The sequence below is a fragment of the Oncorhynchus tshawytscha genome, linkage group LG06 (assembly GCF_018296145.1).
Source record: "Oncorhynchus tshawytscha isolate Ot180627B linkage group LG06, Otsh_v2.0, whole genome shotgun sequence".
In the NCBI taxonomy this organism is placed as follows: domain Eukaryota; kingdom Metazoa; phylum Chordata; class Actinopteri; order Salmoniformes; family Salmonidae; genus Oncorhynchus; species Oncorhynchus tshawytscha.
Window position 1 is genome coordinate 26,995,404 of NC_056434.1, and position 25,585 is coordinate 27,020,988.

At 41.4% G+C, this 25,585-nt stretch overlaps 2 protein-coding genes across 2 annotated transcripts; both read right to left on the bottom strand.

Annotated features, from left to right (window-relative positions):
• Positions 1 to 871: 871 nt before the first annotated feature.
• On the bottom strand, positions 872 to 9,365 carry LOC112252336 (cholesteryl ester transfer protein-like). The gene is made up of 8 exons (XM_042323122.1): positions 9,055 to 9,365; positions 8,742 to 8,847; positions 8,333 to 8,464; positions 8,033 to 8,103; positions 7,797 to 7,884; positions 7,592 to 7,661; positions 1,754 to 1,814; positions 872 to 1,632 (listed from the first exon to the last, which is right to left on the bottom strand). Exons 1-8 carry the CDS (start codon positions 9,194 to 9,196, stop codon positions 1,415 to 1,417), a joined length of 888 nt encoding a protein of 295 aa, XP_042179056.1. The 5' UTR covers positions 9,197 to 9,365; the 3' UTR covers positions 872 to 1,414.
• Positions 9,366 to 13,232: 3,867 nt separating this feature from the next.
• LOC112252337 (homocysteine-responsive endoplasmic reticulum-resident ubiquitin-like domain member 1 protein) lies at positions 13,233 to 24,588 on the bottom strand. Its single transcript, XM_024423467.2, has 8 exons — positions 24,201 to 24,588; positions 23,883 to 23,960; positions 23,216 to 23,293; positions 21,431 to 21,600; positions 18,029 to 18,139; positions 15,041 to 15,379; positions 14,034 to 14,142; positions 13,233 to 13,848 (listed from the first exon to the last, which is right to left on the bottom strand). Exons 1-8 carry the CDS (start codon positions 24,354 to 24,356, stop codon positions 13,672 to 13,674), a joined length of 1,218 nt encoding a protein of 405 aa, XP_024279235.1. The 5' UTR covers positions 24,357 to 24,588; the 3' UTR covers positions 13,233 to 13,671.
• Positions 24,589 to 25,585: the final 997 nt, after the last annotated feature.

Genomic DNA, 25,585 nt, shown 5'->3' on the forward strand with positions numbered 1-25,585 from the left:
GTACTTGTTAGTGAACATGAACTTGTTAGTGAACATGCAACCAGGAAGGTTGCAATCAAGAACTGAACCGTTAGTCACTGTAACCATTATGGAGGCACAGTGAATTCATCACAATAACAGTTACAGACATGTAGGCCTATGTACATGCTCACAGAATAGGCATGAAAATGGAATAAGACTCACTGTGGCGCTGTAGTGTTTAGGATCAATTACTTCTCAGAGTATGAAGTTCTCACAACAACCTCCACCTCCGAGACAGCGACAAACGTAATTTAGCTACTAATCTGGGAGAAAAGGTTGTCTGATGCTATGTTATTTAAATCATGAAAATGACATATGTTTGGTTGGCTGACCGTCTCAAAGGAAAGTCCTGGGATGTCCTCAGCTCCGCTGGTCAGCTTCACTGCAGCCAAAGCTCTAACAGAGATGCCCAGTGGGGTCGTCCACAGTTGAGGCACTGACACACACCACACCCTCAGAAATGGCTCCTCAGATGACAGTAGCTGACAGGGGATAACAAACAAATACAGTATGTCACACAGGCTCAGAGAGACACACACATTTACCTGTATACACACATATGTATACACACATATGTATACACATTGCATTAATCTGCTAGGATTATTTATAACACAATGTAAGATAAAGACACCACAAAATGTGCATTGATCCAGTCATAGCGCAGATGCCAAGATAGGTCACATGGTCTGTGGAGCTGATAGGAGTCTGAGGATTGTACTGACTGGGTTTGTCACATTACCTGGTTTAGGAACTCTGGCATTTCGGTTGACAAATACACTTCAAAAAATTCCTGTAATTAAGTTGACCATGTTAATAGCACAAATTAAATACACAAATCAGCTTGAAGTCACCATGTAAGATAGTGTTTACTTGCCACATCATAATTGTAGACATCTGATGGAAACATTGCTTTTGCTGCTTCATCACGCTATTACAGTGAGTTGCCCTGTCTCTAACATATAACATAACCCCCAACAACAACTCCTGATTACTTAAAGGATGCCTTTCTACATTAAAGTCAGTAGCAGTCGCTCTTATCCAGAACAACTTACAGTTGTGAGTATATACGTTTTCATAACGGTCCCCCGTGGGAATCAAACCCACAACCCTGGCGTGGCAAGTGCCATGTTCTACCAACTGCGCCACACAGGATCATGTTAGAGTGACTTCCACTAGTCAGGTCGACACCTACTGTGAGCTCCAGGCCAGAGATGTTGAGGACAAAACGTCCATCTTGGTGGGAAGCTGTAATTAAGGGGTTGAAGACCTCATCAGAGATCCAAAAGTAAAGCATGCGGTCCTCTGTCAGCTGGCTGGGGTGGAATACAGAGGCATTGATGACAGCTGTCACATTGTTGTATTTGGCCAGACCCTGGACATTGAGAAGAAGTCAGAACAGCAGGTAAAACTCTGCACATAGATACCCTAACATATACAATAACAGTTGATATTGTGCATCATCATCTACCATATAAATGGATGCTAAACAAAAATAATGAAGGGGTATACACTGCAACTTGTGATATGATTCAATGTACTGTGATGTGATGACAGGGGCAGATGTTACACCAATATTCATGCTGATGTCACCATCACTAAGGAATTGCTCTGTGGGAATCAAAGGGGAAATGTAAACATATGTATATAGATGACAGACATAAATAACATAACGTTTTGTTGTAGGCTTCATAAGTCATCATCTACCCAAACTCCACAAACGTGACCATACCTGCTCGTTCTTGTATGAAGTCAACCAGTATGTTTGCCACATTATTGATCTCCTTGCAGATCTGCAATTAGGCAAATACGTTCCCTATGAATAACATTGTTTCATTATTTGTTGCAGCTGATGAGATCATGTGTCAGCAGGGTCGCATTAACCAAACAATAGAGGGCAGAGTTGAGCTGTCAGTTAGTCCTCTTTTCAACACATTGGCCTTTTTTGTCGTTTTGGCAAAAGTGTGTTCTCCGTCCTCTCTCTGTCAAAGACAGTACAGTATGAAGATAGGCATTAATTCTCCAATAGAAATCCGCGACCACACTTGTAAGTGATGTCATGGCGATGTTGGCTAGCTAAGCAAAGGATAATCTGTCAATAGGCAAATGGAGACGGTCAGATGAGACAGATATATCACCGAATATGTAAATGTGAAGCATCCGCTTGGCGTTTCAACTCACTACCAAATATGGAAGACCACTGGCCGGCAGTGAGAGAAGATAAAGCGAGATCGATTTTGGCCGACATTCTGCTAATTTTCTCATCAATTAAACATTTGATCTCAATATACATTTTCTGTTCCCAAAACTAGAATATGTTACGAACATAGTGGACTAAGATTTGTAGAATTTACCCTTTGCCAAAGTAAAAAATAATGGGGTTGTTTAGAAGGAGTGCAAAAGCGAATTGAGTTATTGCACACTCGCACTTCACAGAGTAGGCCTTCTCTAACAGAAATATGCTTTGCTAGAACGCGGCAATGCTAGCTCGTACTTGGCTCTGCCCACTTCCTTGCTTCTTCTGACAACTGACTCATTTGTTCATGTTTGAAACAACGGGCTGTGGTCTATCTTGGTTTAGTTATAAAAATCTTTGGTTCTCCCCTCCTCGATAGCCTCCTTTTGGTGTATCCTTCTCCTTCTTCTTCTTCGGAGTTTAACAGCGGTTGGCATCCAAAATGTTGTTTTACCGCCCCCAACTGGACTATCATATAAATCCACTATTCTTTGTAATACGAAATACAATTCAAATAATAATAATATATATATATATATATATATATATAGATATATAGATATAGATATATAGATATAGATATATATATATATAGATATATACAAAAAAAAAACCTTAAAACGAACCTTATACCCATTAAAATCATTACACCATTCCACTACTTGATCCTATCTACTCTTGCACCATGCCAATGGCCTGGGACACCACCACTCAACACACCCTGTAACTCTTCTGAAGTCAAATCTCGTATACCCAAATACTTCTCTGTAGCTGCCACCACAACATCTATTTTCTGTGATTTACGTTCCATTTCTGCGGTACAGTTGATAACCATTGCTATGAACGCTAAGAAGTCAACATTACTGAAGCTTAAATCACTTGCTTGCTATTTGGGGTTTTAGGCTGGGTTTCTGTACAACACTTTATGCCCCAGCTGATGTAAGAAGGGCTTTATAAATACATTTGTTTGATTGATTGATCACTCGTTGGCCTATCCCTCTGTGCTGGCACAGATACTACTCACAGGGATCCTGACCCATCCTCTTCTACTTTCTTCACTGCCTCAGCATACAACACCTTCTGCACTACTCTGACTCTAGCCACCTCAACCTGCCTCTCTCGCATCGGACACTTCCGATCCCCAGTAACATGGGCACCCCTACAGTTGTGTGTGTCAACACCCCTACAGTTGACACACACAACTTTTCAAACTACACAATCCTCTATCCCATGCCCTCCTGCACACTTCCCACATCTTGGAATCTCCCTCCTACAAACTGCTGCAACATGATCATAAACATAACACCTGAAACACCACAGTGGGTTCGGCACAAAAGCTCTAACAGCATAACTGATATATCCTAACATGACTTTGTCAGGTAAAGACTCAAAACTCAAAAGGACTGACAGTGACTGCTCTGTTTCACCACGCTCACCACCGGGTCTGCACCTCACCAAACAGCGGGCATCACAAATACCAGGAATCTTTAACTTCAATTGCTCCACCTCCACACTTAATGCTTACCCAGAAATCACTCCTTTCAATTGTGCCCTGTTCCGAAGAGCAAAGCAAGAAACAGATCTCGACCCAAGTTGCGTGACACGAAGCTCCCGCTCCCTTTGATCGGAAGAAACACACACAAATATCACTACAGGTTACCTTCACTAATTCAACTGTACCCAACTCCTTTCTCACCAACCCTGAAACCACAAATGGATCTGCCAAAAGGCAAGGATCCATTTTCTTCAAAAATGTCACCCCTACTGGACCAGATTCCTCTTCATCATGTCCATTGATGCACTACACTTTCCATCTCACTTAACTCACTCTCCTTCACTTTCATTTCACCTCCAGAACTTGATCTGGAGCACAGGTCACTTTGTTTGCACTTGACTCTTCTTCAACACCCAATCTCCATTTTTATCGCCATTTCCTCAAATTCAGTTCCAACCTCAGTTTTCCTCATTTTCTTTAACCTCTTCTTCCTCTTTTCTCCCCCTACATTCCTCCTCAGAAATCCACCTTTCTGTGTCCCTGTCCCAATATTCCTCTTCTCCGGACTTTGCTTGCGGCCCAGTGAAATCCCTACATAACATCTCATAATGGTCATTCTCTCCTTGGAAACTTGTCTTCTCTGGGCGCTGTCACTTTGAGAGAATGAGCAGCGGCCACACACCTTTTGGTGTATCCTACCACAGAAGAGTTTTGGTATCAGCTGTTGTATTGTCGGAGGAGAAAATCATACACACATTTAAAAAAATATGCTACTTATCCTTTATCTATAAAATGTCTTACACAATAAACTTCCCACTCAACCTGAAGGAATAAGCTACTAAAACCTTTTGGGATGCATTTCATTACTGGATCACATATAACAATGTGGTCTCAGAGTATTTTGTATTTTTCTGTACGTAAGTCCAAGACACTCTTTTATGGTCACTTAAGTGGGATGGTTGGTCAGATAACGTGAATGTCTAGCAACCCAAAGGTTGTGATTTCAAATCTCATCATGGACAACTTTAGCTAATTAGCAACTTTTCAACTCCTTGCTACTTTTTAGCTACTTTGAAACTACTAAGCATGTTAGCTAACCCTTCCCTAACACTAACCTTAACCCTTTTAGCTAACCTTTCCCTAACCTTAACCCTTTAACCTAACTCCTAAACTTAACCATAACCTTAACCCTAACCCCTAACCCTAAAAGCATCAGCATGCTTCAGTTCGGCTGCTCGCATACTCCCTTAAAAGACCTTTACTTGAAAAACGAGAAAATGTCAGCAATAGTACTGTTTGTCCATCTTGAGACGCCGTAGCCAGTATACACTTCCTCAAAGTAGTCTGAATTCATCTAAGGTACTCAAGAAATCTGTCATTAATTTTGACGTTTTTGCAGAGGAGATCTTAGTTGCGCAATTTTGCATTTAACTAAGATGTTTGGTGCAGTATTTCTCAATAAAAAAATTGCATGAAAACGAGTTTTGAAGAATGCCTACTGTTGAAGAATGCCTACTGTTGAGCAATCACCGACGAAGGGGTTTAAGACTTCAGCTCCAAACTTCGGCTTGCCTACTGAAAAAAAATTGTGCTCCCGAAAAGCCAAAAGAAACCTCACTGAAGTCCAAAATGAACCAAAAGGTCACCAAATGTTGTCATAATATATGCACAAACTCTTCTGAACTGTTTCGGCTGGGAAGCATATGGACTCCTTAACCCCTAGCTTAGCTAACATTAGCGAGCTAAAATTCGTAACATATTGTACATTTTGCAAATTCATAACATATTGTACGTTTAGCAAATTCTGAATATATAATAGGAACTGTAATTCGTAAAATGTAAATACAGAATAACACAAAATGCTCTGAGACTAGGTTGTCCCACTGGGTACACCATGTCATTTCAGTTGCAAATGAGAACTTGTTCTCAACTAGCCTACCTGGTTAAAATAAAGGTGATATAAAAAATAAATATAAAAATTTCAACATGGAGAATTGGTTAATATTTGGTAGATAGCCTATGTTGATCAATGATATTCCAACTTATTTTCACCCACTCAAAAAGACAGCCAAAAGTTTGTTGAATTCCGAATGTGTTATCACTGCTTCAACCATCTAAAAGCTCAACCAAATTCCAAAGATAAATCAATGTCTGATTTTTCGTTTAGTTGTCCCCTAAATATGTTATCAGTGCACTTTCAACCATTTCAAAGCACACCAAAGTTCAAATGGGAATGTCAGATATTTTGTTTATTTATACAACAACTTAATGAGTCATCAATTTGCTTGATCTAATATCACAACTAAATTACCTGGGTTGCAATTTGTAGAGATTACATTAAAGCACATGGTGCAAGTGATCAATACTGTTTGAGATTCTGTGCAGATTATTGTAGTAATTGTGAAGATTTCCACACACCTGGGACCCTGAACATGCACACTTTCTATGATTACATAAGACATTTATTGTTACAGTAACCTTAAATGTGTCCATGGATGAGTTACTCATTTTAATGTTGAATAAATACTGTTACATTAGTTTGTAAGATTAGGTAGGTTACTTACTGTCTTACAAAATAAATATTGAATTGTGTTTGGTTGACAACTACAACATGAACATTTAAAGGAGATGTATCTACTGCTTGGATAGTTCCATCTGAGCCACTGGCTTAATCCCATTCTTTAACTTTTATTTTGGCTGAGATGGAGATGAGAATCCAACATATAATTTATTAACTTGTCGACAAGTTAATAGGCTATTTATCGTATTGCAAAAGTGATATAGAATTGTGTTTGGTTGTTAAGTCATCCAAATATCAACTTTTTAAGGAGATATATCTTCTGCTTGGATAGCTCCATCTGTGCCACTGAGTCTGGCTTTAATTGCAGTTTGTCTACAAATGAATAATTGATATGTTGTATTCACATCTCAATTTCAACCAAAAGTTAAAGAAAAGGACTAAATCAAATCAAACTTTAAATTCACTTTAAATACAGTTTGATTTGATTTAGTCCTTTTCTTTAACTTTTATTTTTGGTTGAGATGGAGATGTGAATCCAACATATTTATTATTAAAATTCCATTTAAAATCAACCTAAGCTTGAATCCCTAAGCCTTTTAATTTCATACAAGCACATCTTTGCCCACATTCACTCTCCTCGCTGCCTCTCCTCGATTACCTTTGACCTTTTTCAAAAGGAGGTGAGAGAGGGCGGAGGAGAGAGGATGCAGGAGTTGAGCAAATCTAATTGAGTAAAGGCCAATGAGACATATAGCACAGATAGAACAATGAGACAGATATTTCACTGGATTTATAAATGTGAAGCATCTGCTTGGCGTTTCCACTCACTACCAAATATGGTAGTGAGAGGAAGCCCAGTGGACGGCAGTGGGAGACGATGGAAGGAGTTGGATTTTTGACAGACATTCTGCAAATGTTCTCATCGATTAAACATTTGATCTCAATACAGTTTTATGTTCCCAAAACTAGTCTGTTGTGAGCAGAGTGGACTACGTTTTGTAGACTTTATCCTTTGCCAAAGTCTTAAAAACTTGTTTTGTTTAGAAGGAGTGCAAAGGTTACTAGAGTTATTGCACACGCGCACTTCCCAAGTAAGCGTTCCCTAACGGAAATATGCAGATGTGTGCTATAGGCCCAATAGGATCTCGCTAGCTCGTGCTTGGCTCTGCCCACCTCCTTGCTTGTTCTTCCCATTATTTGTTCCCATTCCAAACAACAGGGTGTGGTCTATCTTGGTTTAGTTATAAAAATATTTGCATATACTATTATTCCAACTGTAAATTGGTCTTTTCCTAAACTTCCCTCTTATGTTACTCACCTGGCTTTTAATAACCAACTTCACTGTGAAGGTGATAAAGTCTGTAAACAGCCTCTTCAGCCAGCCAGGTCTACAGACAGAATGTAAGGCAGAGGTTTTGTATTTTATGCAGCAGTTTTACTTTTCTTGTCGAAAAACAGAGAGCAGTTGACAAGTGTAATATATTGCACAATTTTCTCTAGGTTTCATGTTCACGTTCACTCACTCTTTGTCTCCCAGCAGCAGGAGATTGAGCTTGTGGATGGTAAGGTAACAGACTGAGGTGTCTGCGGCAACATTCTCTTTTCCACAATCTGAGACATAGAAAGACTGGTCAGTGCCAAGAAATACATTACAACACATCACAATAAAACTCTGTTTATAAGATTCCTTTCAACTCTTGAGGAGAATGAGAATGAACATTGAAAACTACAAAAACAATGGACAGAAAAATCTACTTACAAAGTTTAGGGTTAATGCCGAGATCAATATGTGACTCAATTTCAAAATCTACTGAATGTCCCACGTTGACACTGCAAACAGTGACACATGGCAGTGTCACCAGCACACAGTTATCTAAAGTCAACATACAAGCCTTAGTAGTAGCCTACATACCAGGATATTTGGTTAAAATACAACATAACATTAAAACTCACAGAAATGTATATTAAAAATCTGAACATAAACTGATCAACACTAGTTCCATCTTTTTCCTGCTCAGTGTCATCCTCCCCGGTTACAGTGATTGATGGAAGGACTCACAGCCAGCTGCCATTTTCATACTGGATGGTTCCCTTGGAAACAGCAGACACTTTGGAGATAGCAATCTCAATGCCTTTACCTTGCTTCAGCTCAAACTCACTCCGCCCAATCGACAGGTTATGGATCTCCAGACTGAGAGGGCAAAGATCAGGAGAGGACAATATTATTGGTTGTTCCTTAAAAGAGCCAACCAAGAAAGCACTGGCAACAGAGTTGACGTTCAATCTGTTTGTGATTTAAAAATAAGTGCTTATGCATTCATCCAAACATGTGCCATATACTTCACCTATCTATGATTAGCGAATGTAGGACTAAATGATTGCAAGTGAGGAAATGGAGGAGAATGAAAGGAAATGCACGTACATGTGGTGCTGGTGTGCTGACTGTGGAAGGAGAGAGGTCCACTCACTTGGTATGCCCATATTTAACCTTTCCAGCAAAGAGAATAGACTTCTCGCTGTTCATGCTTGAACAGCCTGGATCAGCCTGGATCACCTTGGAGGTCTTCTCATTTACTGAAGACAAAATAAGTCAGTAAAATCGAATGTTTTTATTCAAACAAAAACAACGCAATAAGGAAGCTATAAAGCACTTTCAGCATCAGCTGAGAGAGATTCTAGAGAACACCATAGAGAGAGAGAGAGAGAGAGAGAGAGAGAGAGAGAGAGAGAGAGAGAGAGAGAGAGAGAAAAAAGAGACGGGAATAGAGTAGTCATACTCACAGACCACTGCTGCAGAGTAGGTCAGCCTACAGACAGCCCCAGTGAATCTGTATGCAGAGACAGGATTCAGACAGGAGCGGGATATCCCAACCAGGCCCAGGAACAGCAGCAGGACTGGGAGTGTCATCAAACACTTATCCATCACACAAGAAGCTAAATTAATACTGACTTCAAACTGGATCCCAGAGCTGTGTAGTGTCTCCTCAGAAACCTGCCACTGATCCAGGCTGTGTTGAGCCGAACAGACAAGCGGAGGAAGAGGGAGGGAACAGAAGACACCTCCAGGGAGATGGGGGATGGATTGAGGCTAACTTTTGATAAATTTAACATCACAAAACTGCCCCAGTAGGCTATAATTGGGCCTCAACCAGGCCAGAGTTGAAGTCCGAGGATTTGGGGGTGTTTTTTGTTGCGTGGTCTTTCTGTCCCCAGGCAGCTACTTCTGTACATGTGAGGTAGGGTTATTATAGGACAGTACATAACAGAGATGTACCCCCATAGGGGGACTGGGTCAGAAGGAGCAAGATTCTATGGACCAGAAGTACTAGCTGAATTCTCTAGCCTGCCTGGACAACTCAGAGGAAGCAATGGGGAAAAAGAGTGAAATGTACTACAACCCCACACAGGAAACACAGAATGCAGTTTGCAAACCCCACATTTCTCCAACAGGTCAATGAACTTTGGATTGCAAAAGCTGTAGAGTTGGAGTGGAGGAGGGTTACCCCTTTGAACTTAAAACATTTGCATGAGATATGCTATGAAAATTAAAAACATATTTATCTGAAACAAGCTTGTGTTATTGAGTACTGTAGATGTGATATAGTATTTGTTCTGTTAGTTGACTAGTAAATTATTGTTTCTTAAGAGGCAATCCTTTTAAATAAGTACATTAATTGCATCTATTAATGCACGTCTCCACAAAATATTTATGTTACAGTAGCATCCCCTAAACAGCTGTTTTACCAAAATAAAACAAAAAGACAAATCAAACTGGGAACTTACTAGAGGGAAATTACAATTAGTGTATACAGTGCATTAGGAAAGTATTCAGACCCCTGCCTTTTTCCACATTTTGCTATGTTACAGCCTTATTGGGAACTGGGAGACTAGTCAAGATTGAGGGAAAGATGAATGGTGCAAAGTACAGAGATTTCCTTGATGAAAATCTGCTCCAGAGCACTCAGGACCTCAGACTGGGGTGAAGGTTCACCTTCCAACAGGACAAAGACCCTAAGCACACAGCCAAGACAACGCAGGAGCAGCTTCGGGACAAGTCTCTGAATGTCTTTAAGTGCCCCAGCCAGAGACCCAACTTGAACCCGATCAAACATCTCTGGAGACTCCTGAAAATAGCTGTGCAGCAACGCTCCCCATCCAAGCTGACAGAGCTTGAGAGGATCTGCAGAGCAGAATGTGGGAAAGTCCCCAAATACAGATGTGCCAAGCTTGTAGCGTCATACCCAAGAAGACTCGAGGCTGTACTGCCAAAGGTGCTTCAACAAAGTACTGAGTAAAGGGTCTAAATACTTACGTGAATGTAATCAGTTTTTATTCTTGATAAATTAGCAAACATTTCTAAACCTGTTTTTGCTTTGTCATTATTTGGTATTGTGTGTAGATTGATGGGGGGGGGACAATTTAATCCATTTTAGAATAAGGCTGTAACAAAATGTGGAAAAAGTCAAAGGGTCTGAATACATATTTTTGTCATCTGTATAACAAGGGAGCAAGTTCGCTATGCATGATTCAATTGTGTTTTTAGACGGATACAGCAGTCTGGCCTAAGCCCCACACAACTGTATGTTCCTGTGTTTACCATAATTCAGCTTTCAGTTCACCTTTCTAATGAATTAAAACCACACTATGTTGACATTGCTTTCTATTTCACATCTGAGACAACCAGAAAAGCATTCGATACTGACACACAACCCTGTATAGCACATCTCTGAGCAAGACCAATACAAACTTGTTAGTCATATAGCACTATGGGCATCCCAGAATTAAACCCAGATGAAAGCAAGCTTGCATAATAAGATATGTTTTGTAAAGTGTGCAGATGTGATTGTACTTGGTAACTCTTGCATTGTTATATTTTTTTAAAGAAAGGAATGGCCAGCCAGCGGTTCCAGTTGATTGGTGTTTATTCTGACAATAGACAAAAGGAAGCACATTCGACGTGCAGGACCACTATAGGTTGATGGCTGCAGATTTGTGATTGATCGCTTGCATTTTAATATCAGACTGGGTTTTTTTTTTAATCAAACATCTTTACAATGACAAAAATAGTACAAAATACAATATGTGTGATGGTACCTGACGATAGAAACAAGGAAGCACGTTAGATGTGTAAGACAACAGTATGTTGATGGCTGTAGATTCGTGACTCGTCTGAAAATAGCAGGGAGCTAAAGCGACCATTAAAATTAAAGCATGCTAGCTAACTCGCTCTTACAGCAATAACATGACCAATATCTAACAGGTAGCGTACACATACATTACCAGTCAAGTTTGGGTTTTCCTTTATTTTTACTATGTTCTACATTGTAGAATAATAGTGAAGACATCAAAACTATGAAATAACACATTTGCAATCATGTAACCAAAAAAGTGTAAAACAATTCTACATTTGAGATTCTTCGAAGTAGCCACCCTTTGACAGCTTTGCACATTCTTGGCCTTCTCTCAACCAGCTTCACCTGAAATGCTTTTCCAAAAGTCTTGAAGGAGTTCCCACATATGCTGAGCACTTGTGGCTGCTTTTCCTGCACTCTGAGGTCCAACCCATCCCAAACCATCTCAATTGTGTTGAGGTCTGGTGATTGTGGAGGCCAGGTCTTCTGATACAGCACTCCATCACTCTCCTTCTTGGTCAAATAGCCCTTACACAGCCTGGAGGTGTGTTTTGGGTCATTGTCCTCTTGAAAAACAAATGATAGTCCCACTAAACGCAAACCAGATGAGAGGGTGTATTCCTGCAGAATGCTGTGGTAGCCATGCTGGTTGAGCGTGCTTTGAATTCTAAATAAATCACTGAGTGTCACCAGCAAAGCACCCCCACAACATCACACATCCCCCTCCATGCTTCACGGTGGGAACCACACATGCGGAGATCATCCGTTCACCTATTCCATGTCTCACAAAGACACGGCAGTTGTAATCAAAAAAACTCAAATTTGGACTCATCAGACCAAAGGACAGATTTCCACCAGTCTAATGTCCATTGCTCGTGTTTCTTGGCCCAAGCAAGTCTCTTATTATTGGTGTTATTTAGTAGTGGTTCTTTGCAGCAATTCGACCGCGAAGGCCTGATTCACGCTGTCTCCTCTCAACAGTTTATGTTGAGATGTCTGTTACTTAGACTCTGTGAGGTGGAATCTGAGGGGCAGTTAATTGCCGATTTCTGAGGCTGGTAACTCAATATGAACTTATACTCTGCAGCAGAGGTAACTCTGGGTCTTCTCTTCCTGTGGCGGTCCTCATGAGAGCTAGTTTCATCATAGTGCTTGCTGGTTTTTGCAGCTGCACTTGAAGTAACTTGCAAAGTTCTTAATTTTCCAGTTTGACTGACCTTCATGTCTTAAAGTAATGATGGACTGTCATTCCTCTTCGCTTATTTGAGCTGTTCTTGCCCTAATATGGACTTGGTCTTTTACCAAATAGGGATATCTTCTGTATACCAACCCTACCTTGTCACAACACAACTGCTTGGCTCAAACGCATTAAAATAAGAAATTCCAGAAATGAACAAGGCAAATTCATTGAAATGCATTCCCAGTGACTACCTCATGAAGCTGGTTGAAAGAATGCCAAGAGCATGCAAAGCTGTCATCAAGGCAAAGGGTGGCTACTTTGAAGAATCTCACATAAAATATATTTTGATTTGTTTGACACTTTTTTGGTCACTAAATGTTTCTATGTGTGTTATTTCATAATTTTGATGTCTTCACTATTATTCTACAATGTAGAAAATATTTTTTTTAAATTAAAACTTGTATGAGTAGGTGTGCCTCACCTTTTGACAGGTACTGTACATAGTGAACTCCTACACATTGTAAATATGAAAATAGAATACAGTAATTTCAGAACGTGGCCTACCACCTGAATGTCAATATCAGACTGGAAAGAATTGAAGTTTGCGATCTCTCCCTATCTGCAAGCATGACCAATGGCAAAACAACTTACTGATATGTAAATTTAACCAACCAATAGGAATACACAATCAAAATACAGGTTTCTGCAGTGTCAAGTGAAAACATAACCAACCCTGTTACACAGACAATAGAATAATATTTACATTTTTTGTTCCAATACTCATTTACAGTATATACAACCATTTGGCAGCGAGAAGTGTATGTACTATACTGCATATACAACCATTTGGTCACTATCATAAGGCAGGAAGTGCCGAATGAACCACCATATCCCTAAACACACACAACAGACTACAGGCAGGGATTTGTATGCATTGAAGCCCTAAATCATTCAGGATTTCTCACAAATAGTCCAGGCATCTACTATCCAGAGGTCCAAAGAGGGAGGACTTCCCGTGACAGAGGCAAGTCTAACACTCTGGGTAAATTCAGCACCAGTGTGCCCCCTGCTGGAAAAGTTGATAATTCAGTTAGCCACTGCTAGGGCCTCTGGGACGAGGGAGGCAAAGAAGGCTTTGAAAAAGATCCAGGCAGTCCAAACGATGGACACCCTGTGTGGAGGCACCAGCACTGCAGTCAGGGGGTGTGGTTCATCAACCTCAGCCTCCGCCCCGGCCCCCTCTTCTCCTGCAGGGTCCTCCATCTGAGAGAAGAGAAGAAACTGTTAGCCCCACCGCCAGAGTTGAGATATAAACAGACTGTATTTATTCAACACTGTTACTGAAACGCTACATGCTGTGTGAGGAATGTTACTACATAAGGGCAGTAGCTAAATGCCTTGTTATAAAGCCATCTCTGTTTTCCACGGCCAGAGAGAACGTGTCTTACAGGTGGAACTGGGTTCCTGTCCTGGTGGTTCTGGATGACCTCGGGGACCTGGTTGTTGGGACCTCTGACCAGGGGCCTTCTCCTGAAGGGGAACCAGCCTGCTGTGTGCCTGAGAGGAAGACAACAGGGATTAATAAAGTAGATCTGCATGATTTTTCTTAAACTGTGTGTTTATTACAGAGTCATAGCATACAGTCAAAGTACACAGGATACATGTTATTTGTGAGTACATCTTATTCACGTGGTGGTGAATTTCATGTTATTAATGGTTAAGAACAGGAAGTGCAAAAAAAGAGGCAGTACCAACTCACTGATATGATAATAATGGAAACTCTGTTTACATTCCCAGGACAACTAACAGATAATGAAAATGTTCTTCTCATCCTTTTTTCTATTCTGGTTAGAGCCAGTTTGCACTGATCTGTGAAGGGAGTAGTACACAGCGTTGTACAAGATCTTCAGTTTCTTGTTAATTTGTCGCATGGAATAGCCATATTTTCTCAAAACAAGAATAGACTGACAAGTTTCAGAAGAAAGTTCTTTGTTTCTGGCCATTTTGAGCCTGTAATCGAACCCACAAATGCTGATGCTCCAGATACTCAACTAGTCTAAAGAAGGACAGTTTTATTGCTTCTTTAAATCAGAACAACAGTTTTCAGCTGTACTAACATTATTGCAAAAGGGTTTTCTAATGATCAATTAGCCTTTTAAAATGATAAACTTGGAATAGTTAACACAACGTGCCACTGGAACACAGGAGTGATGGTTGCTGATAATGGGCCTCTGTACGCCTATGTAGATATTCCATAAAAATCAGCCGTTTCCAGCTACAATAGTAATTTACAACATTGACAATGTCTACACTGTATTTCTGATCAATTTGATGTTATTTTAAATGGACAAAAAATATATATTTTCTTTCAAAAACAAGGACATTTCTAAGTGACCCCAAACTTTTGAACGGTAGTATACGAACAAACAAACAGCCACAAAAACAGCAAACTCACAGGTACATAAGGAGGAGGCTGCTCATGACCAGGACGAAGCGGCTCAGGCTGGAGTAGAAGTAGACGATGCTGAGGAAGACACCCAGACGTGCAGCCGTGTACACCCAGTCAAGCCAATCCCGATTGATATCCTCCTCATCCTCCATCACAGGTCCGCCCTGGGCATTCATCCGCAGGTTCTGATTGGCTGCCCCCGGGTTGATGAAGGCGGCATCCTGTGCATTCTGATTGGCTGGCAGGGCTGCTGGGATAGCGGCTTGGTGGGGTGCGACAGGCAGGGATGGGCCGGCGGCTGGGGCAAAGGGGGCAGAGGCTGCTGCTGCTGCGTAGGCTGCATGGCTTTGGGACAAAAGACAGACAGTGTAAGCAAAACACACTTCAAGTATTTTCCCTGCTTAACCCTTGCCTACAATTTCCGTGCCCCCGCAAAAATCTAATTAAAATCCAAGAAAATGTGTCTAAGCTAGAGATGTTTTTTTTGCATGGGCTGCTTCTCAATCCACCCCATCTGCCGATATCACCCTAGACTGGTATTTGTCAGACCATGACACATCCCGAAAATCGTTCTTCTCAAGAAAATGTCCGTAGCGTCAGCACAGTTTGGCCTACAAACTATTCTATTGAAAGATGATACTCTCACGAAAACGACAGTTCTAAAGACACCCACAAGCTTCACAAGACTCATCTGAAGTTGGTACAGCCTCTTCTGCCAACTTCTGTCTGTAGCCTCCAAACGGTTTGGGCTACACACGAATATGACATCTCAGTGGAAAGCTGACTCCTACGAACACGATGGTGTTCTGCGTTTTGCTCTAGGACGCCCACAACTATCACAAGACTCGCCTGAAGGTCCCCGGTACCAGTTTAAAAAAATGAATAGAAGTATCAGTCAAAAGTTTGGACACACCTACTCATTCAAGGGTTTTTCTTGATTTTTAATATTTTCTACATTGTAGAATAATAGTGAAGGTATCAAAACCATGAACACATATGGATTCAGATGTTCAACAAATCTAAATATATTTTATATATTCTTCAAAGCAGCCATCCTTTGCCTTGATGACAGCTTTGTACACTCTTGGCATTCTCTCAGCCAGCTTCATGATGAATGATTTCCCAACAGTCTTGAAGGAGTTCCCACATATGCTGAGCACTTGTTGGCTTTTCCTTCACTCTGTGGTCTAACTCATACAAAACCATCTCAATTGGGTTGAGGTTGGGTGATTGTGGAGGCCAGGTCATCTGATGCAGCACTCCATCACTCTCCTTCTTGGTCAAATAGCCCTTACACAGCCTGGAGGTGTGTGGGGTCATTGTTCTGTTGAAAAACAAATTATTGTCCCACGAAGCGCAAACCAGATGGGAGTGCATATCGCTGCAGAATGCTGTGGTAGCCATGCCGGTTAAGTCTGCCTCGAATTCTAAATAAATCACAGACAGTGTCACAAAGGACCCCCACACCATCACACCTCCTCCTACATGCTTCATGGTGGGAACCACACATGCAGAGATTGCACGTTCACCTACTCCGCATCTCACAAAGACACGGCGGTTGGAACCAAAAATCTCAAATTTGGACTCATCAGACCAAAGGACAGATTTCTACTGGTCTAATGTCCATTGCTCGTATTTCTTGGCCCAAGCAAGGCTCTTCATATTATTGGTGTTCTTTAGAGTGGTTTCGTTACAGCGATTTGACCATGATGGCTTGATTCACACAGTCTCCTCTGAACAGTTGATGTTGAGATGTGTCTGTTATTTGAACTCTGTGGCTGCAATCTGAGGTGCAGTTAACTCTAATGAACTTATCCTCTGCAGCAGAGGTAACTCAGCAGAGGTAACTCTGGGTCATTCTTTCCCGTGGGGGTCCTCATGAGAGCTAGTTTCATCATAGCGCTTGATGGTTTTTGCAACTGCACTTGAAAAAACGTTCAATATTCTTGAATTTTTTCCAGATTACTGACCATCATGTCTTAAAGTAATGATGGACTGTCGTTTCTCTTTGCTTATTTGAGCTGTTCTTGCCATAACATGGACTTATTTTACCAAATAGGGCTATGTTCCAGGTGACTACATCATGAAGCTGGTTGAGATAACGTCAAGAGTGTGCAAAGCTGTAATTGTTTTTACATTTTACCTTTATTTTACTAGGCAAGTCAGTTAAGAACAAATTCTTATTTTCAATGATGGCCTAGGAACAGTGGGTTAACTGCCTTGTTCAGGGGCAGAACGATAGATTATTTCCTTGTCAGCTCGGGGATTCGATCTTCGATAAGCTCGGGGATTCGATCTTTCGGTTACTAGTCCAACGCTCTAACCAGTAGGCTACCTACCTGCCGTAATCAAGGCAAAGGGTAGCTACTTTGAAGAATCTCAAATATATTTAGATTTGTTTAACACTTTAGGTTACTACATGATTCCATATATGTTATTTCATAGTTTTGATGTCTTCACTATTATTCTAAAATGTAGAAAATTGTTAATAATAAAGAAAAACCCTGGAATGTGTAGGTGTGTCCAAACTTTTGACTGGTGCTGTACATAGTTTAGTGCCTAAAATATGGGGATAAATCTTTCTTATATCTCTCAGATATAGGACAGACAGTTCAAAACAAACTTCCTTTTACATTTTTTGGGGGACTGTTATTCCATGTAGTGAATCTGTTTTTCAATGCGTTTCTATTGGCTAATAGCAGTAATGCCAAATTCAATGTTCCATCAAATCATTTTTGTATATATGTTTTGATAACTTAATGGGTCTTAAAATTCATAATCAAACAGCTAAATAATCCTTGGTATGACCATCTTAAAACACTTTCATATGTTAGCTTATTATTTATTTATTTTTGGATCAGAAAACTTGTGGGACCAAATAAAACCACCCACAAGTTTGGGAACCCTGCTCTAGATGGTTAATAATATGCTATGGCAGAACAGTAGGAAGTCACATAACTAAATGTGATAAAATGCTTGTGATTGAATACTTACTACTGCATGTAGTACTGGCGAGCATACATGTGCTGCAGCCAGAGAAGCTGTTGAGGGCTGTAGAGGGAGTAAGTGGGGAAGGTTGGGTTTGTCATCTCTGCTGCCACTAGCCTAGAAACACAGAATAATAGCAGTGTGAATTACATGTCATGTCCGACTGAAGGATAGACCAATGTATTGCAAATAATCTCTCCAAGCAATATAACTCTTCATAAGGTTGATGAAATCCGAGCAAGGGTAGCATTCCAGAGGGACATCAGAGACTGTAACGTTCTTTGCTTCACGGAAACATGGCTCACTGGAGAGACGCTATCGGAGGCGGTGCAGCCAGCGGGTTTCTCCACGCATCGCGCCGACAGAAACAAACATCTTTCTGGTAAGAAGAGGGGCGGGGGCGTATGCCTTATGGCTAACGAGACGTGGTGTGATCACAGAAATATACAGGAAGTCAAATCCTTCTGTTCATTTAGAATTCATTCATTTAGAATTCCTCACAATCAAATGTCGACCGCATTATCTACCAAGAGAATTCTCTTCGATTATAATCACAGCCGTATATATTCCCCCCCCAAGCAGACACATCGATGGCTCTGAACGAACTTTATTTGACTCTTTGCAAACTGGAATCTCTACATCCTGAGGCTGCATTCATTGTAGCTGGGGATTTTAACAAGGCTAATCTGAAAACAAGACTCCCTAAATTGTATCAGCATATCGATTGCGCAACTAGGGCTGAAAAAACCTTGGATCATTGTTACTCTAACTTCCGCGACGCATATAAGGCCCTGCCCCGCCCTCCTTTCGGAAAAGCTGACCACGACTCCATTTTGCTGATCCCTGCCTACAGACAGAAACTAAAACAAGAAGCTCCCACGCTGAGGTCTGTCCAACGCTGGTCCGACCAAGCTGATTCCACACTCCAAGACTGCTTCCATCACGTGGACTGGGATATGTTTCGTATTGCGTCAGATAACAACATTGACGAATACGCTGATTCGGTGTGCGAGTTCATTAGAACGTGCGTTGAAGATGTCGTTCCCATAGCAACGATTAAAACATTCCCTAACCAGAAACCGTGGATTGATGGCAGCATTCGCATGAAACTGAAAGCGCGAACCACTGCTTTTAATCAGGGCAAGGTGACTGGTAACATGACCGAATACAAACAGTGCAGCTATTCCCTCCGCAAGGCTATCAAACAAGCTAAGCGTCAGTATAGAGACAAAGTAGAATCTCAATTCAACGGCTCAGATGCAAGAGGTATGTTGCAGGGTCTACAGTCAATCACGGACTACAAGAAGAAAACCAGCCCAGTCACGGACCAGGATGTCTTGCTCCCAGGCAGACTAAATAACTTTTTTGCCCGCTTTGAGGACAATACAGTGTCACTGACACGGCCTGCAACGAAAACATGCGAACTCTCCTTCACTGCAGCCGAGGTGAGTAAAACATTTAAACGTGTTAACCCTCGCAAGGCTGCAGGCCCAGACGGCATCCCCAGCCACACCCTCAGAGCATGCGCAGACCAGCTGTCCGGTGTGTTCACGGACATTTTCAATCAATCCCTATACCAGTCTGCTGTTCCCACATGCTTCAAGAGGGCCACCATTGTTCCTGTTCCCAAGAAAGCTAAGGTAACTGAGCTAAACGACTACCGCCCCGTAGCACTCACTTCCGTCATCATGAAGTGCTTTGAGAGACTAGTCAAGGACCATATCACCTCCACCCTACCTGACACCCTAGACCCACTCCAATTTGCTTACCACCCAAATAGGTCCACAGACAATGCAATCTCAACCACACTGCCCTAACCCATCTGGACAAGAGGAATACCTATGTGAGAATGCTGTTCATCAACTACAGCTCGGCATTCAACACCATAGTACCCTCCAAGCTCGTCACCAAGCTCGAGACCCTGGGTCTCGACCCCGCCCTGTGCAACTGGGTACTGGACTTCCTGACGGGCCGCCCCCAGGTGGTGAGGGTAGGCAACAACATCTCCTCCCCGCTGATCCTCAACACTGGGACCCCACAAGGCACAAGGGTGCGTTCTGAGCCCTCTCCTGTACTCCCTGTTCACCCACGACTGCGTGGCCACGCACGCCTCCAACTCAATCATCAAGTTTGCGGACGACACAACAGTGGTAGGCTTGATTACCAACAACGACGAGACGGCCTACAGGGAGGAGGTGAGGGCCCTCGGAGTGTGGTGTCAGGAAAATAACCTCACACTCAACGTCAACAAAACTAAGGAGATGATTGTGGACTTCAGGAAACAGCAGAGGGAACACCCCCCCATCCACATCGATGGAACAGTAGTGGAGAGGGTAGTAAGTTTTAAGTTCCTCGGCATACACATCACAGACAAACTGAATTGGTCCACTCACACAGACAGCATCGTGAAGAAGGCACAGCAGCGCCTCTTCAACCTCAGGAGGCTGAAGAAATTCGGCTTGTCACCAAAAGCACTCACAAACTTCTACAGATGCACAATCGAGAGCATCCTGGTGGGCTGTATCACCACCTGGTACGGCAACTGCTCCGCCCACAACCGTAAGGCTCTCCAGAGGGTAGTGAGGTCTGCACAACGCATCACCGGGGGCAAACTACCTGCCCTCCAGGACACCTACACCACCCGATGTTACAGGAAGGCCATAAAGATCATCAAGGACAACAACCACCCGAGCCACTGCCTGTTCACCCCGCTATCATCCAGAAGGCGAGGTCAGTACAGGTGCATCAAAGCTGGGACCGAGAGACTGAAAAACAGCTTCTATCTCAAGGCCATCAAACTGTTAAACAGCCACCACTAACATTGAGTGGCTGCTGCCAACACACTGACTCAACTCCAGCCACTTTAATAATGGGAATTGATGGGAAATGATGTAAAATATATCACTAGCCACTTTAAACAATGCTACCTAATATAATGTTTACATACCCTACATTATTCATCTCATATGTATACGTATATACTGTACTCTATATCATCTACTGCATCCTTATGTAATACATGTATCACTAGCCACTTTAACTATGCCACTTTGTTTACATACTCATCTCATATGTATATACTGTACTCGATACCATCTACTGTAACTTGCCTAAGCTGCTCTGTACCATCACTCATTCATATATCTTTATGTACATATTCTTTATCCCCTTACACTGTGTATAAGACAGTTTTTTGGGGGGAATTGTTAGTTAGATTACTTGTTGGATTATTACTGCATTGTCGGAACTAGAAGCACAAGCATTTCGCTACACTCGCATTAACATCTGCTAACCATGTGTATGTGACAAATAAATAAAATTTGATTTGATTTAAAGCAACACAAGTAATAGATTCAGTACTAATACCACCAGCCTTCTGCAAAGAATGCACCAGTCTTGTTAACTCACGTTGTAGTGCCAGGCCATGCAGCTGCTGGTGGGGTGTGAGAGGGGGCAGGGGGCCTGCGCTGTCTCAGTTCTAGTTCAGTGGGCACAGATGGGGCTCGGGAGGCACCCTCTGGGTTCTGACCGGTAGGCATGGCCGATGTTTGTGCCTCTTGCTGCTCTGATTCCCTGACCTGAATCAAAAGTGAGAAATGGTGTTACACCACAGGTGTGGGCATCAGTGGATGCTCCTCAGAGGAGGACCATCCTCAGTGAATTTCTGAAAAATAAAAAGTATTAATAAAAAAATTTAAAAAATGGCAAGGAAAGATTTTTTCCTCTGTTCACAGACAGCTGATGTGTTGTGCACATAAGTCCACAAGCGAAGGGAAAAGGTGAGAGGAGGAGAGTGTGTTGATGCGAGAAGGAATATAACGAGCAAAGTCATCATGCTGTTGGTATGTGGCTACTATGAAAGAACTGTGTTTGCGTGTGATCAGGGGTGTTTTCTTTCCACCAATTCTGATGGAAACCTTAAACAGAAGCAAACGGAACGGTGATAAACATATCTGAATTTGTCCAAAATAAACTCTCGTTTGCAACTGTTGGACTAATGATTACACCCTAGAAAAGCTAGATGCAGGCAAATGTGTGCAAGGTGGTATTAAATGTGTCACTGTGTGTCACCTTGACTACTCAAACATTTCTCTTGACCTGTGTGCACCTACATTCTTAACCTTCATTCATAGGATAGGTTGTAGCAACTTCATGATGGGTGTAGGGAAAATTTAAGTATGATGTAGTAGTCTAAAGCTATCGATATTACATTAAGCTTGGTGAATGGAATATGAATGACAGAAAATGAATGACAGTCATCCAATATGCTGAAATAAGGCCATGCTCATTCAAAAAAATACCGTCTTCCCTCATCTTAAACGATACTGACAAAGTGACAACAGAAACCATCACAGTAGACTAGAGGATTCAAAATAACATGTTTGGACAGTATCTTGCTTGTCCTTTGTTTTCAATTGTTCTAACGTGAAAGGTACTCGGTCCTGGTTCCTTAAACTGCACTTGAATATGTATTGTATGATTGTTTGCATATCATTCCTAATCTGAAAAAAAAGCTTTTTACAATCCCTCACAGACATGTCTAGACCCATTTGGCACTAAAATACAGGAATATACTCTCACACAATTTCTTTTTTAAAGTTATGTGAAACCCCCAACCTAGCTATCTTTAGATCTAGCTGCATAGCTATAAGCTGCAGTAAAGTTTCAGAGATGCAAAGTTCTGGTCTCCAGAGAATCCTAATGAGAGCATTTGTGCACCTGTCTCCTGCTACCCACTGAGCTGGGACTCCTCTTTCCAGAGAACAGAACAGACTCCGCTGACACATTCTCAACCACTGAATGGGGGTATAATTGAGACGATTTTGGCTGATAAGGAGTCATTTGATAAGCCAAAACGCCCTATCAACTGTGTGAGGTGGCTTTTTCCTAAGCTGCATTTCTGGCTTTGACTGTCCTTTGTCAGCTCCGGGAGCTCCCAATTATTGCTACTAGTTAATATTCATGAGGTGTGCATGGTTTCTAAAGCAGAACATGAGGGAATCACTGGCACAGCAGAACTAAAAAGTTTCATCATGGTTTGGCACAATATCTTGGGGAGCAACAACCGAGACATTGTTGACTGATGCTATTTAATGAGTAGATTTAAAATAGCTTCACCTAGGACTACATCATAACCTTCACATAGAATCCAGTGTCACAGTTTCAGATAGGGTTCCATATGGGGTACTTTACCTTTGGTCTTGCTCCTAGTGGACCTATAGGCTGAGTCCTTACTGCACACACCAGGTGCACAGTGGGTGTTAGGTCCGTCTGTGAAGGCATATACATACATGATAAGATACACCAGACAACATAAACCACAGTAATATACATGACATCCATTCTTGGCACTGGACATAGAGGGACACCCATTCAACCTTTTAAATAAAAAAAAATTAACAAAAAATGAATACTGAAAAATCCTGTAAGAAAAGTAGTAAACGGAGTGATCAACATCTGATCTGAAGTTTAGAAAAGGGATTATGAGGGGCTTATAATAGGCTTGAACTCCAAGGTTGTCAAAGTCCAGTTTTCAGTCTGTGTTTTGTTCAACAATAGTGATTCTAGTATTGTGATTAATTGACCAAAAAGATTAAATATACAAACTGTCCGGCACAGTTTTAAGTCACGGCAGTAATACTAAAACAACTAAGACATGTTTCGCAATTACCGGAGTTAGGGTATTTGTGTGGGCTGACTGAATCCCTGATCTAGGCACATTATGTTGAATCAGTAACATTATATTTTTGACAGATGATGCCTGCAATCTGACCAGATGCTTGAAACATAACTCAGTATATAGATAGAGTTCTGAGAATTTGTCTAATTGTTAGATAGGTGAACAAGCACACACACCTACCTTTCTGAAAATATCTCTTACATGCAGGTGGTCTGAAAGCAGCTTGCCAGAGTAAATTAGTCTCTGATCACTTTCAGCCTGTGGGGGAAAGTGGGACAGATGTCAACACAAGACACACATTGACAGCAACCACGATTAATACACACAACTATGCATAGCCTAGCTAGCTAACTTAGCTGTTTGGCTTGAATGATTGTTATTGACAGTAGCTAGCGTCACATTAGCTGACAAGCTTCCTTGACCTATATAACTTGGCAAGGACTTGCTAGCTTGCTCTGGTAACGTTAGCTAGCTAAGTTAACTATTACATTCACTCACCGGGTTGTTTGGGTACATTCTCGACAAATGTGTCTTCAACTCTTTCACTGACCAGTCCATGTCAACTCCTTCAATCGTTTGATCCCCGTGGGCTTGATTAGGTGTTTTTATCACAAGCTTGATTTTTTTTTGTCTAGGAAAACCAGTATTGTCCATGTTTATTTTCTTGTGACCTCTCCCAACGCGATTAAGTAGTAGCTACAATGTAGCCTCTTAGCTATTAAGTAATAATATCAACGGAGTAAGTAACTACAGTATCTGATCATCTGAAATGTCAGAGATACAAAGTAGCAATCAATTTCTTCACCCGAAAACTTTTTAGTTGAAATGAGGAAGTGGTTGACGCAGCCTGTCGAGTGAAAAGGAGTGTTGTTTGGAAACACATTGTGGCTTGACGTGATTGGCTAACCAGGCTCGTGATCAAACGTGGAGGCTCGTGGAGCATGCTGTACTGCGCATGCTGTGCAAAGATAATGATACCAGCTTCGAAGTTACAGTTCACCAAGTATGAGTTATATCAGTCATATTTAAAGATTTTTCCTTGGCCTGTCCAAATTATTTTCCACATGCAAAAGACAGAAACATTTCATTAGATAATTGTGCTCTATACTATACTTATCAAACAAACATTTTGTGGATTCCGGTTGAACCAAAAATAACTTTATTTTGAAAGTTAGGCTTCTTAGAATGAACATTGAAACGAGCATTGTGATATTGGTGTTCAAGGGATTACACAATACAAGAAGCCTAGTTATCACTTTAATCTTTGTTTACAAGTCAAACATTTTTATAAAAGCACAGGATTTTGTTTTACTGACAATCACAAATATACACTGGTGTTACACTTCAAAACAGTCTATCATCAAGCATACCATCAACAAAATGTTATATTCTACTGCATAGTGATGATAATGACAACAATGATTCTGCTACTGATGATGATGTTAAATGTAATCACATATTTCACAGATGGCTAAGGAGTCTGCTGATGATAATGAAATAAGTGAATTGTCATGACCAGAGCACTTCTACCAGAGAAAATCTGATTTATTATCACCAGGGCTATAACAATACTATTTTTCTTGGTTATTGGGTGATTTCATGAAACATAGTTAGAACAGGGATCACTGACATTAGAAGGTGAGCATATGCTCTTGGTTTCCCCTCACCATTAAGTGGGGGGCAAGTCACAAGTTTCCAGCCAAGCCATGCACAGAGCACTGGGATATTGCCCTCTCCTTCCCACAGGCATGGTTCTGTCAATAAGCCCACTCTTGACACCCATTCCAAATGGTAACTAAAATGTGGCTCATGCGCAGAGTGCAACAGCATTATTAAAACATCCTTCTTCAGACACCTGCATACAGGTTGAAAAATCCCAGTTA

Bases quoted from the DNA above. Each gene is read 5' to 3' on its own strand.
- LOC112252336 (XM_042323122.1), bottom strand. From the start codon at position 9,196: ATGGATAAGTGTTTGATGACACTCCCAGTCCTGCTGCTGTTCCTGGGC. The intron at 7,662-7,796 runs GTGAGTGAACGT...TTCTGTCTGTAG, and splicing joins CTGCTGCTGGGAGACAAAGA to ACCTGGCTGGCTGAAGAGGC. The intron at 1,633-1,753 runs GTATGGTCACGT...TGATTCCCACAG, and splicing joins CTTCATACAAGAACGAGCAG to AGCAATTCCTTAGTGATGGT.
- LOC112252337 (XM_024423467.2), bottom strand. From the start codon at position 24,356: ATGGACAATACTGGTTTTCCTAGACAAAAAAAAATCAAGCTTGTGATA. The intron at 15,380-18,028 runs GTAAGTATTCAA...TTTGTCCCAAAG, and splicing joins CGCCAGTACTACATGCAGTA to CCATGCAGCCTACGCAGCAG. The intron at 14,143-15,040 runs GTGAGTTTGCTG...TCTTCCTCTCAG, and splicing joins AGCCTCCTCCTTATGTACCT to GCACACAGCAGGCTGGTTCC.